The 12,354-nt window shown below is 41.5% G+C and overlaps 1 protein-coding gene across 1 annotated transcript; it reads left to right on the forward strand.

Annotated features, from left to right (window-relative positions):
• Positions 1-1,591: 1,591 nt before the first annotated feature.
• On the forward strand, positions 1,592-8,609 carry LOC140532650 (C-C chemokine receptor type 1-like). The gene is made up of 2 exons (XM_072651367.1): positions 1,592-1,901; positions 7,206-8,609. The coding sequence occupies exon 2, from the start codon at positions 7,217-7,219 to the stop codon at positions 8,285-8,287; it is 1,071 nt and encodes a 356-aa protein (XP_072507468.1). The 5' UTR covers positions 1,592-1,901; positions 7,206-7,216; the 3' UTR covers positions 8,288-8,609.
• Positions 8,610-12,354: the final 3,745 nt, after the last annotated feature.

The following is a 12,354-nucleotide window of genomic DNA, read 5'->3' on the forward strand; positions in this document are numbered from 1 at the left end:
AGGGATGTGTTTGACACCAGAGCTGTAGAAAAGAACTAGATAGATACATTCAGCTTGGCCCAGGAGGCAGAACAAGAACAATTGGGTGGAAATTACAAAGGCATAGTTATTCTTGGCTATAAGGGAAAGTTCCCCACCTGAGCTATCTAAAAATGAAGTGAGTATCTCAAGATGTGAAAGATTCCCTTTGGTGGAGGTCTTATAGCATGGCCTGGATGTTCACTTATTGGGATGAATCATTATTCATGTACAAGTTGGACTATAAGACTTCCCAGGTACCTCTTAGATACTTTGAGTCAATGAGTATGGTAGTTACAGAGAGAAAGATCTCAAGTCAGGAAGAACTTTCCAAAAATGAACAAATATGGAGTAGGCTGCCTTGTAAGGCAGTGAGATATCCATCCCTGGGAGTGTTAATCGGAGCTAGGATAACCAATTGTTCAAGATGTTGTAGAAACTAGGTGACATGGTAGGTAGATCATAGGTTTGGGAGTCATAAAACATGAGTTCAAATCCTGCCTCAGACATTCCCTAGTTGTATGACTTTGGGTAAGTGACTTCATCTCTCTTTGCCTCAGTTATCTATAACATGGGTTAATAACAGCTACTTCACAGAGCTGTTGTGAGGCACAAATGATTTAACATATGTAAAGTGCTTTGCAAACTTTTAGGTGCTATACAAATGCTGACTATTTAGTAGCAGTAGCAGTAGCAGTAGTAGTAGTAGTAGTAATAGTAGCGGTAGTGATAGTAGTAGTAGTAGTAGTATAGACTCAAGCATTGTAATAGGGGTTGTACCATATGACCTCTGAGGTCCCTTCCAATTCTAATATTCTAGGATTTTGTAATTCTACAATCCAATGACTTTATGGTCTTATGGTTCTCTTATTCTATAACACTGTCATGTAAGTCTAAGGTTCCATGATTCTATAATTCAATGAAAGTCTGTAATAATAATGAAAAAAGAAAGGAAAAGGGAGGAGGGGGAAAAGAAGAAGAAGAGGAGAAGGGGGAGGAGGAGAAGATGGAGAAAAATGAGAAGATGATATCTCATTTGATCCTCACAACAACCCTGGGAGAGAGGAAAGAAGGAAATAAACATTTACTGAGCACATACTATGCGGCAGGCACTCTCCTAAGCACATTACAAAACATTGCCTCATTTGATCTTCACAACAACCCTAGGAGGGAGATACTATTATGATCCCCATTTTACAGTTAAGGAAACTGAGGCAGGCAGCGGTTAAGTGACTTTCCCTGTATTATACAGCTGAAAAGTATCAATGGTTGGATTTGAACTCAAGTCTCCTGGAATCTAGGGTCTTCATTCTATCCATTGTACCACTTACTGCTTCCAAAAGAGGCAGGGAGTGTCAAAAGAAAAATGTTACCTTCTACTTCCCAATTTGGCTGCAGGCTTTTGGCTTGAGGAACAGAACACAGATTTCTTGATGAAATTTTTCCAGATACAAGTCTGAAAATAACTCCTTGTGGTAGTAACCTCTGTGCCCTGCCCAGCCCCACATTCCCTGGGTGATCAGGTGATCTGATTTCTGCCCAGTTTCCTGGAACCCTGCCCTTTGATCTCCCCACTATCCCAAGCCCATAACACTGAAGTCACCAACAGATTTTTTTTTGTTAGATAAGGAAAATTGTGGGCAATAACATGATCAAAGCATTTCTGCTCTGCAAACTCTCCAGAGTTGTGGTGTCCACTGTGTGACTGTCATGAGTAAGCTCCTAAAGAAATGAAATCAAGAGCAGCACTCAATATTTCTTATTCTGAAAACTTAACCAATCCCCTAGAGCCCAATTTCTGTTGCTCAGGAAGCTGGGTGTTTCCTTTTCAGACAGCCTAGGAAGAAGACTTAACTGACACTGCTGAAGAGCCCTGTGAACCAGTAAGTGACTTCTTTTTCTTTTTTATGATTTACTGGTCAGGGCTATGTTAAGGGTGTGGAGTGGACAGTAGAAAGATAACTGAACTTGGATTCAAGAGATTTGGGTGTGATACAACTCTTCCAGATTGAGAAAGTGACTTTAGATCTCTTTAGTCTCACTATCCTCATCTGAGAAATGAAGGGTTGAATTATGTGAGTTCTAAGGGTCTTTCTTACTCTAAACCCTGTGAAAAATAGGGGTCCAAGGAAAGTAGACTAGGACATCCTTATCCTTCGAAATTCATAAAAATAAGGATAGACTGGGTTTTCAACTGCCCATAGCAAGGCGGATGCACTACATGATCTTTAGAGGTACCTCCCATTTCATAATAAACAGAGAATCTTAGAGCTAGAGTAGTATGATACCTCAGAAGCCATTGCATTCAACTTTTTCGTTTTATAGATGAGGTAAAAAGAGATTTTTGTTATATGACTGGCCCAAGGTAACACATCATGAATGTTAGTGGAAGGTTTTGAATCCAGATACTCGCATTCCAGACCCAGTGATCTTTCCATTGTACCATGCCACCTCCTTAGAAAAGACCGATGGTACCATTCTTGGATAGCTAGGGGATGCAGTGTATAGAATGCTGGAAGACTTATCTTCATGAGTTTGAATCTAGCCTCAGACCTTTACTAGCATGTGAACCTAGGCAAGTCACTTAACCCTGTTAAGTCACTAGGCAAGTCACTAAACCCTGAGTTTCCTCATTAGTAAAGTGAACTAGAGAAGGAAATGGCAAACCGCTCCAGCATCTTTGCCAAGAAAAGTCAAATGAGATCACATGGAACTGGTAACAACCAAAATGGTGAACAACAACAAATTATCTTCAGGACAAAAATCCAGGGTTGGCTTGAATCAGGTTGTCAAGTCTTGACTCAAGCCTAGGGAAAAAACAAGTCTAAGAAAATTTTAAAGATGCTTCAAATACTGTCTCCCAAGGAAGCCTTTGCTTCTTAATGATGTTTGGGTGTGCTATCACTTGGAGCAGTAGAGAGAGAGTGAAAATCTCAAAGCCATGAAGATCTGGGAACATGGCCTACTTTGGACATATGCTCACTGTGTGACCCTGGGCAAGTCATTAGAATTATCAGTGACTGAGGCAACTTCTTGACTTTAAATTTTAGAGAAGGTGCCACCCTGAATTTGTAGGGAGACTTTGCTCACCTACATGTTTCCTAGACCAGTGAAATCACTCCCTACTACTATCACTTACTTATAGAGCAGGTAAAAATTGGGTTAAATGTTGCCTCATTCTGAAAGTTGAATGCTCCTCCTTGCTGCCCCTCTAACCCCAATACCTATCCATCATCCTAAGGGTCGTTCCTCAAGCTTTTAGGTTCTTGCACTGAGTAAGGTCAGCTTGGGATCATGTTGAGAGTTGGAAGATTATCTGGTCCAGCCTCCTCCTTTTACAAATGAGGAAACTGAGGCCCATAGAGGTGCTCCTAAGATCACCCAAGTAGAAGCTAGGGGGCACAATGAATAAAGTATAGCACTTAGAGGAGGAAAGACCTGAGTTGGACACCCTAGTTGGGTAAGTCACTCAGTTTCTCATTAGAGACAAGATTTGGAGCCAGCTCTACTGATTCCAAAGTCTGTGTTCTTTCTTCTGTACCATACTACCCCTGCCAAGAGACTTGTAACAAGCCTAGAGCCCCTACTTTAAAGCCATGAAAACTTTTGGCCTAGGAAAGTCCCAAAGGGGGGAGTAAGGGATGACCAATATTCCCTCAGCCATTGGTAACCACATCTCAAAGAGAATTAGCCAGTCATTGAATTTTAGAGCAGGAGGGCACCGCATATGCCACTCACTCAGTCCAATCCTTCCCTGATGCATGAATGCCCTATCCCTCTGTCAGTAGCCTGGCAGCCTCAACTTGAATACTTCCAGGAATAAGTGATTCACTCTCTAACAAGATTCCCCATTCCATTTTCAGGCAGCTGTCATTCTTAAGATCAATCACAGGCTCATAGATCCAGAATTGAGAGGGATCTTAGACATCTTGTCTAATCTCTTCATTTTACAGATGAAGAAACTGAGGCTCAGAGAGGAAAAAGTGATTTCCCACAGGTTATTCCTCATATTGAGTGGAAATCTCCTTCCTTATAGTATCATTAGGTCTTAATGTGCATAAGCCATAAGAATGTAGCAATGTCTTTCTCGTGGATTATGGAGGACAGAATTGCCAGCCCTGCACATCTGCTTTTTCTTCCCCAATGGACCCCCAAACCCTTTAGGTCATTTGCTTTCCAAGAAATAAAGGGTTTCAGAGTGGCTACACAGTGACCAATAGAACAAGTACTTGTTAATCTCCTACTGTGTGCAAGGTGAAAAGCAGAGTGATGAAGTTGGATAGAGAGTGAGTCTTGGCATCAGAAAGCCATGTGTTTAAGTCCAGTCTCTGATACATATTGGCTGAGTGATTTGGGGCAGGTCACAGCCTTTCAGTTCTCCACACAAATCTCTAAGGCTGGAAATTGCAGAGTAGTTACAGATCTTTATCCTTGAAGGGAGTTTGCATACTGAGAGTTCCCAACTTGAAATCATGGCTCTGGGGAAAAATTGTACCAAATACCTTGTTAGGTGCCAGGGCTACAAAGGCAAAAGGAAGACTAGTCTCTGCCCTCAAGGAGATTATATTCTTTTGAGAGATACAATCAAGGTGTGCTGGAACTCATCCATACTTTCTTATGAGCTGTTAAATTTTTAGTGTGAGTGTTTATACTTTGGAAATTAATAAATGCTCCAAATCTGTGACTTGTTTTGTTGATTCACATTTTCAGCACACCACTGGAGACTGCACATGCACACACACACACACACACACACACGCACAGAGATAAGTATATGTATGATCATTTTAATAGAGGCAGGGCTCTAACAAGGGAAGTTGGGAAAGCCTATGGTACAACATGACCCCCTAAACTGAGCATGAAGGGGAGGAATGAGTGAATTCCAGGCATGGAGGGAGGACTGATGAGAGATCAAATATCCAGTACAGCAAACAATGAATGGGTCAGTTGGACTGGACCATAGAATGCATGAAATGGACAAATGTGAAATAAACCTGAAAGCGTAGTAGGCTCCCTCCAGATAGACAGACTTTAAATACCATGCAGAAGAAATTGTATTTTATTTTGGATCTAATAGGGAGCCAATGAAGGTTCTTGATCATCAGTCTTGTCCTTAAAAAGGTTCTTCTAGCAGCAGTGTGAGAGATGGATCAGATGGGTGAGAGATTGCAAGCTAGGAGTCCAAATAGGAGGAGACTGTTAAAATAACAAGAACCAGGATTTATATAGCATTTTAGGGTTTATGAAACACTTTGCAAACATCTCATTTGATTCTCACCACAACCTTGAATTGGTGGTACTATTATCGTCATTTTATAGTTGAGGAAACTGAGGCAGACAGAGGTTAAGTAACTTATCAACAGTTATACAGTGTCTCCAACTGGATTTAAACTCAAGGTCTTCCTAACTCTTTGTCAGGTGCTCTGTCTATTGCAATTATCCATGAAAGTGAAAAGATCCCAAACTCCTTTACTTTATGAAAGTGATGGTGGTGGTAGTATCAGGAATTAAGTCTCCCTTCTGATAATTAGTAAGTGAAAAGTCTTTTTCCATAGGCTTTTACATTGCTCCATAGGGTGCAGATCGCTGAGCTATGGGACAGCAGCTCTGACCACAGTCTGCCATTTGTCTTTAGTCATGGCCTGATTTTCTTGCTCACCAGCTTGCCTGGCACCTCTGTAGAAAATGGGTCTCCCCCTCCTCTAGCTGCTACCTGGAAGACTGAGTTCTACTACCTTCCACACAAGGGACAGGAAGCACCAATATGGTCTTCATTTAATGGTCTACTAGTAAAGACACCAATATCTCTAACCAACCAGATGGACTGAAAGAGTTAAAGACTCATGGGACTTTAATCCAAGTGGAAATGGGGGGAAGGGAGGGGAGACAGAGGGAGAGAGAGAGAGAGAGAGAGAGAGAGAGAGAGAGAGAGAGAGAGAGAGAGAGAGAGAGAGAGCAATCCTAAGAACTTTAGTTAGTCCAAACTCCTCATTTTGTAGATGAGAAAATAGAGGTACTTATCTAGATACATGACCTTGGACATGTAATTCCTTAACCTCTTCAAATTTGTTTCCTCATTTGTAATTCAAAGGAAAAGAGAATTGAAGCCATAAGCTAGGGAAGGGCAAGTTTTGATGGGGGAGAGACATCCTAAGCATGAATTTTCTCTTCTCTCAATCATCCCATGGCCTTCACCTGAGTGCTCTCCCAGTGATTTATGTGTTTCTGTAGTATTTAATAAACTGATGATTTGATTTTGCAAGAATGTGATACTCAATCCTGGTCATGCTTCATATGAGCAACCTGGCTCTGAGATCCATAATGCACTTGTTTCTCAATATCATAATAATTATTGTTGGTACTTCCTCCCTAGATATAGAATAACATCCACCTCCCCATGCTTCTGTAGGAGATTCTGTGAATTTCTGTGACCCAGAAAAGTCATTGCCTCTCTAGATGATGAGCCAACCCTCTCAATCATGAGTCTAGATGAATTGAGTCAAGTTGATTCTCAATCAACACCCAGTCTATTTCCAGTCCTCTGATTTATGCCAATCCAACAAAGACAAAAATTAAACAATCTGCACCCTCAGAATGCTTCCATTCTACTAGAGGAAGGTACCTGGAATCTTTTCAGTTTGGTATGACTTGTCCGGACTTATGACTCTTTGGCAAAGCCTTCAAGAACCCAGAGTCACCACCATATCCCAACGATGCATCAGAAGAGAACTGTAGTGGAAACTGATCTATCAGTAATTAATTAGCAAGCATTCATCAAGTGCCAGGCACTATGGCACCCACCAGGTGGTGGGAATACTAAGACAGAAAGAAAACAGTCCCTGTCCCCAAGGAGCTTATATTCTATTCAGAATTGCAAACTTATTTGCTGTATACACTAGACAATAAGGCTTGATGACCAATCAATCAAGAAGTATTTATTTAGCACCTATGTACCAGGCACTGTACTAGATACAATGGGTACATGTACAAAGGAAGCAAAGCCTACCTGTAAAGAGCTTCCATTCTAATATTGTCAGACCACTTGGTGGATTATGTGGTAGAGGAGATTCCTGTTAGGCTAAGTGGTCATGCTGGTCCCTTCTCACTCTAAGATTCAATGATCTATGATTCTATGAGTTTCTATGAATCTTTTAGCAAAATAAGCAAACCTTTTTCTTTCCTCACAGGGCAGTCCAGGATGAGTACTTCTACAGCACTACTAGATCCTACTACAACTGAATATTATTACTATGATCTTTATGCCACTCCGTGCCTCAAAGACAATGTCAAAGAATTGACTTCCAAGTTTCTGCCTCTTCTGTATGTGGTGGTGTTCATCACAGGCCTGCTGGGCAATGCCATGGTGGTGTTGATCCTCACAAAGTACAAGAGACTCAAGACCATGACCAATATCTACCTTCTCAACTTGGCCCTCTCCGACCTGCTTTTCCTCATTACGCTTCCATTCTGGATTCACTATGAGTTGCAAAGGGACTGGGTCTTTGGGGATGCCATGTGTAAACTACTCTCAGGATTGTATTATTTGGGCTTATACAGTGAAATCTTCTTCATCATCCTGCTAACTGTCGATAGGTACCTGGCCATTGTCCATGCGGTGTTTGCTATTAGGGTCAGGAAGGTGGTCCTCAGCATCACGACCAGCATCATTACCTGGGGTGTGGCTCTTTTGGCCTCTCTCCCTGACATTATTTTCACTAGATCTCAGAAGGAGTTTTTTTATCACAGCTGCAGCCTTCATTTCCCATATGAGACCGCAAGGATGTGGCGGCAGTTCCAGGCTTTGAAATTGAACATTCTGGGACTCATTTTGCCTCTGCTGGTCATGATCATCTGCTATACAGGGATTATAAAAATACTGCTTAGACGGAGGAACGAGAAGAAATGGAAAGCAGTCAAACTGATCTTTGTCATCATGATTATCTTTTTTCTCTTCTGGACCCCCTATAGCCTCACAGTTTTAGTTTCTGCCTTCCAAGATTTCTTTCTCATATCCGAATGTGAGAAGAGCAAACAGTTGGATGTGGCAATGCAAGTGACCGAAGTCATTGTCTTCACACACTGTTGTGTCAACCCTATCATCTATGCCTTTGTCGGGGAGCGGTTTCAGAAATACCTCTCTCATTTTGTCCACAATCACGTTGCTGTGCACCTGTGCAAACATATCCCATCCTTCTTGAGGGACAGACTGGAGAGGGCCAGTTCTATCTCTCCGTCTACCGGCGAACAAGAACTCTCAGCTGAGTTTTAGATTGGCCCGAGAATAGTTCGCCTAGGAAGATGGGTCATAGACCTTGAAGTTGACCCAGCTGGAATGGGAAAAACAAAATTAGTGTACTCATCTCCAGATTTAGGCTTCTCAGATGGGACACAAAGTCAATACTCACCAGGAGGTGAAATGGCCAAGAGATTAGGCCCTGGGCTCTCCACAAACTCTAGTACGCAGACTGTAAGGTGGAGTTATTTGCAAATAGTAATCAAAAAGAGCTTTGTAGATACAAACAGAACTTAATGTAATTTATTTTCTTTTGAGGTTTATTAGTAATTATAAATAAAAGTTTTCTGTACCTTCAGACTTGAAAATCATGCTTTTTGAACACCCAAAAACATAATAGGAGCGTGTATATATAATGTCTTTGTATACATAAACATACATACATTTATACACATGTATGCATCTATCTCTGTATGTTTCTATCCCTATCTGTTATTTAGTTGTTTTCAGTTGTGTCTGATTCTTCACAACCCCATTTGGAGTTTTCTTGGGAAAGATTCTAGAGTAGCTTTTCATTTCCTTCTCCAGATCATTTTACAGATGAGGAAACTGAGGCAAACAGGGTAAAGTGCATTGCCCAGGGTCACACAGCTAGGTAATGTCTGAGGCTGGATTTGAACTCTGGTCTTCCTGATGCCAGGTTGGTACTCCATCCACTGCATCTCTCCATCTAGAGAGAGAGAGAGAGAGAAAGAGAGAGAGAGAAAGAGAGAGAGAGAGAGAGAGAGAGAGAGAGAGAGAGAGAGAGAGAGAGAGAGAGAGGAGGGAGGGAGGGAGGGAGGGAGGGAGGGAGAGAGAGAGAGAGAGAGAGAGAGAGAGAGAGAGAGAGAAGACAAGAAAGAGGGAGGAGAAGGGGGAGGGGGAAAGAAAAGAATGAAGGGAGGGAGGAGGGAGAGAGAGATAGAGAATGTAGCACAGTGGATAACATGTAAGACTTAGGTCAAGGAGGCCTAGGTTCACCCCCTGCCTCCCCAACTTACTAGGTATGTAACCAAGTTAGTTAACATGCCTGAGCTTCAGTTTTCTCATCTGTAAAATGGGGATAGCTCCTGTAATACCTGCAAGGACTTTGCAAAATTTGATGTGCAATGGAAATGTCAGCTATTGTTATGAATGTACAAGACCTGACCAGACCTGTATTCTCTGAAAACCTAAATATATCAGAAATTATGTTCGTGGGGTTTTTTTTAAGCTATCTCTATAACAATGACTGGAATTACTAGCCCCCAAACCCCTCAAAGCCCATTTTCCTAGGATTCTGGGTCAGTGTAAAGTTATGTAGAGACAGCACATGGTAAAATATATAGCTGCATGACAATGGCAAAGCTCTTACCTTCTGTGGGTTTAAGCGTTCTCCCAAGTGACCTAGGACTAGTGGGAGAGGGTGGGGGTGGAGGAGGGGCAAACTTTCATTGACTTCTCTAGTTAGCCTCTCCACTTCATGGTAATACAGCCCTTTCATGACAAATAGCCCACGAGGTCCTGGGGCTTTTTGGTAGGAGCTGACTGGTAAGGGAAGGATGACTGGCCAAAGCCAGTGGAGAAGATGAGCATCCACAAGAGGACTGGCCCAAGCCTGACCTGTTTCAGTAGGAGGCGTAGGGCAGGAGCTGCTTGGACCATACATAACAGAGGTGAAATATAAAATGCCTAATCAGCAACCTCACAAACAGCTTTAGTTGCTGACAAGGTTTAAGTATTGGTTTCCTAAGAGAATGTGACAATGTAGTTGTAAGTTGTTTCTTCTGAATTCTGTTTTGGGTCGTTCTGTCGCTGTGCTTATACCTCATTACTACTGCTGCTTTTTACTTCGCTTTCTCCCTGCTTTGGGGAGACTTAGATGTGAACCAAATCCAATTTCTGAGAAATTGGTTTCTGAGAAATTAATTTCCAGGGGTTTAACAAGCTAAAGAATGAGGAGATAAGAAAAGACAGCCTGGCCCCACTCTCAGTAGAAGCTGGATTCTCCCAAGATTGAATGGTCTGGACCAGAGCAGGAGGGTCGCTTAGTCACTTAGGGAGTGAGTACACTGTCCCTCGTCTGGGTCCCTTTGACTCAGAAGCAGTTCCCTGCCCTCCAGGCAATGGGAATTTATGTTCAAACAGATTAGAATTCCCAGGAGTCTGTGCAGCCAGGCTCTGAAAACCTTCTCTGCCTTCAGAGTGGTCTGTCTTATAATAATAATATTTAAGAGCTAGAATTTATACAGGCAGATATATTATAAAATATATCCTACAGAATGTAGAATATAAAAAATGTGTAGTGTAATGCATAATATAAAATTATATATAAAAGCGAATAATATAAGTATATAATATAGCATCATTTATAATCTAAATATAATATATTATAAAATATGTAATATTGTATTATAAAATATGCAATTTTAAGGTTAGCTCAATGGTTTACAAATATCTCTTTCAATTTTCATAAAAGTTTTATGAGGTAAGTGCTATTACTATTTCCATTTTATAGTTAAAGGAACTGAGGCAAACAGGTTCAATGACTTTCCCAGGTTCATAGCTCATAAGTGCTTGAGGCTGGATTTGAACTCATGTCTTCCTGACTCAGGTGTCTAGGATTCTATACCCACTGCACCACCAAGTTATCCCTAATCCTGATTATATTAGAAAGAAACTCTAGATAGATCCTATGAATCCCACCAACTTTATTAGTAATGTCATTTTATGTCATTCTCGGAGAAAGTTCATAAGATTTTCTAGCACATTTTCAAGAAATTGTCAGCTGTTATTTTGCATCATAACATGGAAAGAACATTGGTTTTGAAACAGATCTTTCTTGTGACCAACTGACTGGGGGGATAAGGAAAAGAGAAATGTTTCTTAAGTCATTCCTGGGTGCTGGAGAGAGAAACAGACAAACTAGAGAGTGCCTGCCTCATGGGGCTCACATTCTAATCAGGGGACACAATACATATAAAAAGATCTACCTGCAGGGCAGATGGAAAAGTCCTGTGGTTCTTAGGTTGCTGTAGCAGGACAGATGGTAAAGTTCATGAGTCAGAGTGCAATGCCAAGTCAAATGGTAATTCCCCAGGGAGCCATAATGTCAGGGCAAGCTTTAGTGGCCTACCATCGTACCATCTAGTTGTTAACTCTGCCCATCCAAGTCCTATTGGACGCCATGTCTCTCACCAATAACTGTTGGAAAAGTGGTAATGGTCCCCAGAGTCCAAATGTAAGGGGGAAGGAAGGGAAAGGAAAAAGCATTTATTAAAAGCTTACTACATGCCAGACGATGTCCTAAGCACTTTATTCACTTGATCCCCACAATGGTGCTGAGAGGTAGGTGCTGTTGTTATCCCCATTTAACAGTTAAAGAAACTGAGGCAAGCAGAGGATAAGTGACTTGCCCAGGATCACACAGCTATTAAGTGCCTTAGGTCAGATATGAATTCAGGTCTTTCTGACTCTGATTGGAGGAACTCTTTGACCTCCAACACTCTGTCCATTGCACCATTTAACTGTGTCAAGGCTCCAAGTCACTCCAATGTCCAGTTGGGAAAAGGAGTCTAGTCAGTGCCATCAAGCATTCTACAGTGCAGGGCATCCATTGGGATCTGAGTAACTGCTGTTGGTTGACCAAAAAGGGAAAGTCATTTAATCTCTTTGTTTCTTCATTTATAATGATTAAAAATGATGATAGTGGCTCTTACCTATAATGCTTTGCTTTGCTAAGAACTTTCTTCCCAGCAACCCTATGAAATGAAAGAATTAAACCAAACTTCCAGCCAATCATGTTGTTTTTGTACCTCAGCTGTGTAACCAATCATTTTGTACTCAGTCTCATGATGTCATCTCTTCCATTCTTTTCTTTGTTCTGTCCTCCTCAAAACCTATAAAAGGGAGTTTTCCATTTGTTTGGGGTCTTTGGCATAAATGGAGGCAAGCCACTAGCTTTGGTTATTCCTATATTCCCTCCTTGCCTCATTATCTATCATGCCAAATCCCATTCCTCCCATAGCCTCTCAAAGGAGGGCAGTTCCTCCCAGTTATTTTGTCTTGGACTTTACCAAGATTCA

This window comes from Notamacropus eugenii, chromosome 3 (assembly GCF_028372415.1).
Source record: "Notamacropus eugenii isolate mMacEug1 chromosome 3, mMacEug1.pri_v2, whole genome shotgun sequence".
Lineage (NCBI taxonomy): Eukaryota > Metazoa > Chordata > Mammalia > Diprotodontia > Macropodidae > Notamacropus > Notamacropus eugenii.

Bases quoted from the DNA above. Each gene is read 5' to 3' on its own strand.
- LOC140532650 (XM_072651367.1), top strand. From the start codon at position 7,217: ATGAGTACTTCTACAGCACTACTAGATCCTACTACAACTGAATATTAT.